The sequence below is a fragment of the Tachyglossus aculeatus genome, chromosome X4 (assembly GCF_015852505.1).
Source record: "Tachyglossus aculeatus isolate mTacAcu1 chromosome X4, mTacAcu1.pri, whole genome shotgun sequence".
Taxonomy (NCBI): domain Eukaryota; kingdom Metazoa; phylum Chordata; class Mammalia; order Monotremata; family Tachyglossidae; genus Tachyglossus; species Tachyglossus aculeatus.
Genome location: NC_052098.1, coordinates 26,264,763 through 26,271,518, shown reverse-complemented (window position 1 = coordinate 26,271,518; position 6,756 = coordinate 26,264,763). Strand labels below are relative to the sequence as shown.

Sequence of the window (6,756 nt, the reverse complement as noted above, 5' to 3'; positions counted from 1 at the left end):
TTCACATGGCCATAAAATGAAAATTGGTGAGGAAGACTATTACAATTAATCATCAACAATTGCTAAAGCCTTACATTTCCACTGTAGATTTATTTGCTTTCATAATGACAGTTAAAATACTTACAGAATAATAAAATGGCACAGATAGGTCCTTATTCAAAGCCGATCCTTCTCAACATTATACTAGCTCAGAAAGCTAAAAGAAAATCATCATAGGAAAGTTTTACACACAAAATAATTCCTAAACCAATTCTTAATCCGGTAGATGAGTCATATCACACATCTTCATGTAGTTACCTGTTATGTATATGTTTATTTCCCTTAAGAGAGTAAACAAAGTTATAATTATCATTTTGGTTAAATATTATTAAAAACAATCTGTTTCAATTGGGTACATGGCATCTGTAGACAGTAACATGCTCCAACTACATATAATTTCAATTTTAGCTTCCAGTTGTAGGGTCATACACAAGGAAATCATAATGCTGTGTGCATATCAATGTACATCTTTATACAAAATACAGATCATTTAATTCTCCAAATAATTTTCTCTCTTCCAAGGGTTTTTCCAGGTTAATGATAATTTTATCCACCCAGGTTGATCACCTACTGCAATAATTTATGACAATGGCAAAACAAGGAAGTAAGTGTGACCTGAATATACATGTAACTGAAGCAGATTATCTCAAATAAGGCATGGATTTACGGAGTGCAAACTTTCCTTTTCATTGTGATCAACTTTTCGGGATTCTGACTTCAGGGATTCAGTGTTGTTTTGATAAGATGTAGTTTCTTCTGAAGACCCAGCAGTTCTGGAGCTTGCAAATTCATAGATGTCCATGAAACATCTAATCATGCCCTTGAGAAATAAAAATTATTGGCATATGTAATTCAAATAATTATATTGCCCAAAAGTGAGTTTTCATAATTTCAATAAGAACATTCGAAAATGAACAATTGATCATCTTTACTTCAAATAATTAACAAGCAAAAGTATCACACCCTTCATACTGAGCAATGTGATTACTTTAAGAAAGTTTGGAAGGAAATTTTTGACACTTCTTTCAATTGCACTGTGATGTGTTTTGCTCAATTTTGGAATGCAGCATTAAAAGGTGACAGTTTTTTTAGTGTGAAATATACTTTAAATTTCTATCTTAAGAAGAGGCATTCAGGTGATGGATAAAAAAATAACTGTTCCGTTCATGTTAAAAACTCCTGCCTATTTGATGTGCAATGAAATAAACCGTGCAAACAGATCTCTGAAAGGAAATTACCTGATTACAATATAGCTGGGAAAATGCAGTTGTATTCATAATATAATAGAAAAATGTCCAAGCAGTGTAACATTGATCTGACCAGTAATAAAGATAACAACACAAGAGAGTGTAAGTGATATCCTAAACAGTATACTACTACCGGGATTGTGGGACTTTCTTCAAGGTGAGATATAGGTGGGATACGAGAAGCAGCATGGCCTAACGGAAAGAGCACAATCAGAGGAGTCAGAGGACCTGAGTTCTACTCCCAGCTCCACCATGTGTCTACTGTGTGACCTCAGGCAAGTCACTTACGTTATCTGTGACTCAGTTACCTCATCTGTAAAATGGGGATTAAACCCTCCTCCTTCCTCGTTAGACTGTGAGCTGCATGAGGGACAGGGACTGGGTCCATCCAGATTATCTATCTGCCACAGCAGTTAGTCCAGTGTTTGGCACATTGCAAGTGCTTAATAAGTACCATAATTTATTATTTCTTTTCATTTTTATTTGGATCAGTGCTTTTCTGAGGGGCAAAGAATGTTACATTAAAGTATGAAATAAAGGATGCAATGAATAAAAGCAACTTGGCAACAGAAAATGGGGGTATCAAGTTGGCAGCAAAAATGGAAATAACATGCTGGATCAACTATAATAAAAAAAAGACACAGAAACAGCCTTCCCAGTGACCTCAGGCTCATCCTCTCAAAAAGTCCAGTATTTCAAAACCTTTCATTCTTTTGTTAGTTTTGCATATTATTTCACTGGGGAAGTGGTAGCAGTGTAACATCATACCAAAAGCAAACCAACATTTGCTAATAGACCTTTATTTCCATGTCATCTCTAACCATTATAGCTTTGACAAACTGACCATTTGGAGAGAGAAAGCCGTCTGGATGCTTGAGTACTTCAAAGAAGCAGCATGGCCTAACGGAAAGAGCTCAGGCCCAGGAGTCAGAGAAACTAGGTTCTGATCCCGGCTGTATCGCCTGCCCGCTGTGTGACCTTGGGCAAATCATTTTACTTATCTGTGCCTCAGTTTCCTCACCTGTAATGCAATACTTGATCTCTCCCTTAGACTGTGAGCCTCATATGGAACAGGGACCATGTCCGACTTGATTAACTTACATCTACTCCAGTGTTTAGAACAGTGTTTGGCACAGAGTAAGCTCCTAACGAATACCATCATTATTATTATTACTACTATTATAAAGAACAATTTGTGATTGGTCTGAAGATTACGCAGGTGTGACAAAAGATCCCATGAACCACATATCCCACCTCTCCTGCTTGCCATCACAAAAACAGATAGCCTCTCTCCTCAGCCTCACTCCCTCCCCATCATCATCCGTCAATGGCATTGAGTGTAATTGTATGCAGATAACTGTGTTAGAATGCCCGAGAATGGCAACCAAAGAAACAAATACAGTCCCTGCCTTTGAGGTGTTCATAATCTCATATGAAGGGAGAAGGTGGAGATGGAGGTTGAGGGGCCGGAGGGGAGAGCATGGAGCAACAAAAAGACATAAATTTCCAAATATATACTAGGCAAGGGAATAAGAGCATAAATAGGAATAATGAACAGAAAAGTAAGCCATGTGAGTGCTGATGTGACCAGGAATTTGGAGGGTTACTCAATGACTGCTTCTTGGAAGAGGTATTTTTTTAGGAGGGCTTTGAAGATGGGGTAGGATGGGTTTTGGTGGATTTGAGGGAGGAAGGAATTCCATGGAGGGGAAGAGCCTAATGTCTTTTCCCAGTAATGGGAGCTCCATCAGTTCAGGTTAGAGTTTAGCTTGAGAAGATTGAATAAAGGCCTTCCTCGACTAAGGTGACCAGCTGTGTCACCCTTGCACTATGATTTGTACCCTTTATGCACCCCTCCCTCAGCCCCACATTACTTATTTACAAATATGTAATTTATTCATTTACACTAATGTCTGTCTCCCCCATTACACTGGAAGCTCGTTCTGAGCAGGGAACGTTCCTACCAACCCTGTTATATCGTACTCTCCCAAGCACTTCATACAGTGGTCTGCACATGGTGATTGATGGATGAGCAGGAGCTGAGGTGAAACAGGGGAAGGAAACAGATAGGGCTGAAGGAGACACAGCTGGGGGAGAGACTCGAAGCCCAGTTTCCTCCCTTTACCTCCTTCTTCCTCCCATGTGCCTTTACTCTTGCCCTTCCTCTACCATCTCCACATACTTGCTTTTTTCCCCTCCCAGGTTGGGCATTTCACTTCTTCTAGCTCTGTAGACTCACAGCTTCAAAATAGCTGAGGTTGCAATTGCCGCTGCCTTTGGTGAGAAGGTTGGTTTGCTTTATAGCCATAGCCTCACCTGAATAATTTTGCCATGGCCCTGGGCATCGATCATTAAAAAAACAGCCTTCTCACTTAGACCAGCAGTAGAGTTAGCCAACACCAGGAAGAAACAACTGCATTTGAGAAACATTTTTTGAACTGCCGATCAACAGGAGGACCCTCATGAACCCCCAGTGATCTGCAGCCCAGACTTTCAGAATCACTCAGTAACCTTGGTGTGTGACATAATGAAAAGCGTTTCAGTTTTTCATTTGTAAAAGGGGTATATTAGAAGGTATTTTAAATAACATAAAGTTCTTGGGTAGTTACAATGACTAGATTAAATTATGGATCAAGTACAATGGTTATTGGACTGTGCAATTAAGTATTTAATTAGAAGTAGTAGCAATTAAATAGTAGTAGTAGCAGTGGGATTTAACGAGCACCTGCTGGGTTTAATGCACTGTACTAAGCACATGAAAGTACAAAAGAAGCACCTGACATGCCCAATCTACAAGAAACTTCGACTCTAAGGGGGGAGACAGGGAAACACACAGAAAAATATTTACAGATAAACTAATCAGACTGAATAATTGAATGTACAGTTGAATATGCTGAGGATGGTTAAAGATAAAATAAGCCTGGGGTAGAGTTTAAGCTTATCATTCATCATTTGAGAAAAATACATTGTTGACTTCTGTTAATATTTCGACTAGGCAACATTCATCACAATTCCAACTAATAAAAATATTTAAAGATTAACAGTGGAAAAAGTATTCCTTAAAATAAGCTAACTAGGTCAAGGTCATTCAAATTAGCAACTGAATTTAGTGGGGAGAAAATTGGGAAACGTATAAAATGAGAGCGCCCATTCCAATCACTATCATATTTAAACCAAAAAAGATTTGCCGTAATATCTAAAGAAATGCAATAAAAAATGTATGAAGTAGTACAAGAAAAATTTCAAGTAAGCCACTTGCTTTTGCACCCTTGATATTATAGGACTAATGGTATGTCAAACCACACACATCATGAATAGACGAATAATCCACACTGGTTTAGCTGGACTGGTCTCAAATGCTGGGGAATAGCATCAGCCTCTTGGTCCTTATGTGATCCTGACAAAAATCAGCACTAGGCCCTGGCATTGAATGGGGAAGCGGGGAGCAAAGCCCCACCAACAATGCCTCCCGATCCCTCCTACAGTCCTTTTAGCCCAGTGGGAAGTGAAAAGGAGGTCTGTCGACCTCAGCTATCAATCAATCAATGGTATTTAATGAGGGTTCATAGCCAGGTAGAGTAGCAACTGAAGGTTTACACAGCAGAGAGGAGCAGTAGTAGCAGGACCTAAATGCAACTTAAGCCTTGGCAGCTGTTCCAGCTAGCGGCTAGCCAATTTTCCTCACTTAGCTACTAGGTGAGCCATCCTGGGATATTTTATTTATTTATATTAGTGTCTGTCTCCCACTATAGACTCATTGTGGGCACGGACCATGAACTCTCTTATACTGAACTCTCCCACGGGCATAGTAAGTGCTCAATAAACACCACTGACTGATTAGTCAACCAGTAGTAATGGTGGCAGTATAGCCACTCTGCTTCTACTTACCATCTCCTTTCACCACTATTCCTCCCCCATGCACAGGACATCTGGGTGGGAAAGTATATCAGTCTCTTTCAGTATGGGATACAGCATGTGTGAATGTGGAGAGGAGGAGTGGAAACAGAGGGAAGATGTAAATGTGCACGTTTAGGGAATCTAAATACATAAAGGAGGGGTCAGGGGAGGAGAGGCTCTATCTCCATCTGAATTCTCCATTCGCCCCAACACACCTGTTTGCCCCATCCCATCCTATTTTCTTTTGCCCACACATGACTCTTTTTAATAGTGTTTGTTAAGCACTTACTATGTGACAGCATGGTACCACGTACTGGGGTTGGACACAGTCCATGTCCCACATGGGGATCGCAGTTTTAATCCCAATTTTACAGATGAGGTAACTGAGGCACAGAGAAGTTTACTGACTTGCCCAAGGTCACACAGCAGACAAGTGGTGGAACTGGGATTAGAACCCAGGTCCTTCTGACTCTCAGGCCTGGGCCTGTCTCCCCATTACTTCTTTACTTCTCTCACACCTGTGTGAAACATAGCCTTCCTGTTAGTTTTGTACAAATACAGAACAGGTGAAGTGAAACCACAAATGACTTTTCAAAGAAAAAAATATACAAGCACAATGCAATGTCATTCATTAAACCATTCAATTCTGGTATACTAGGAAAATCAAGTATAAAATGTATCGTGTTCAGTATGTACAAATTAAATACAAAGAATGATGTGTGTGTGTGTGTGTGCATATATGTGTGTGTGACTAAACTCAGCAGTCCTGTGAGGGTTATTTCTAAGTAAGAATAGTTGAATATCAAAATCAAGCTCAAATATTTGATTAAAATACTGATGGCCAAGTCTAGCTCCATTTTGCCAATGGCAGCTCCCCCTGCTATATATGACAGAACAGGGAGAATTAGGGGGAAAAAAGATGGGGGAAAAAGCCCACATCAATTTGAATTTGAATTCAGCATGTTCCCTTTACGTTTTCTCAGAATATTAATGGAGAATAGAATTGTTTTCCAAAGGCATATCCTCCTTGTCAAAGTTCAAGTGCAACTGAGGAAATCGTAGCATTTATTGATTTTATGCAATGTAGTATAGAGTTCTATGTTAGTTTTTATTGGTGTTTTGCAGAGGGAGAAGAGAATTAAAGTTCATTTCCTTCTTCTTGGCATTTGAAATGGCACTGAACTTGACTCATCCCATCACTCAAAATTTTACTGGTACCATCTTTGAAGGATGTAAATAGAGCCGCTTTTCAGGTATGAGAAGGAGCCTCATGGGACACCCGATTCAGCAGACTTACAGAATGCTTTTGCAGCAGTTTGACTTTTAAAAAATGATCTGTTTTCTTTGTATCTTGTTTAGACTCGAAACTTCTTTCTGGATGCTACTCAACCATAGCGTATACAACGTAAATGTGCCAAGAGCTAAACCACTTCTGTTAAACATTTTTTCCCCAACTAGAGTGGACTCAAAGCTACGCTTGGGGCCCAACTCCAACCTCCAGGTTGATGACGATTACATTCTACAAAAGGTCTCAGAGAAAGGCCCAAGGGAATAAAGCTGTAAATAAAAAATA

At 39.6% G+C, this 6,756-nt stretch overlaps 1 protein-coding gene across 4 annotated transcripts in view; it reads right to left on the bottom strand.

Moving 5' to 3' along the window:
• Positions 1-303: 303 nt before the first annotated feature.
• The window catches only part of CCDC171 (coiled-coil domain containing 171), a 179,676-nt gene continuing 173,223 nt past the window's right edge, over positions 304-6,756 (bottom strand). For all 4 annotated transcript variants that reach the window (XM_038769913.1, XM_038769916.1, XM_038769917.1 and 1 more), the window contains one exon: positions 304-859. In XM_038769913.1, the coding sequence (XP_038625841.1) occupies positions 686-859 (174 nt within the window). In that variant the 3' untranslated portion in view covers positions 304-685. The remainder of the gene's footprint in view (positions 860-6,756) is intronic.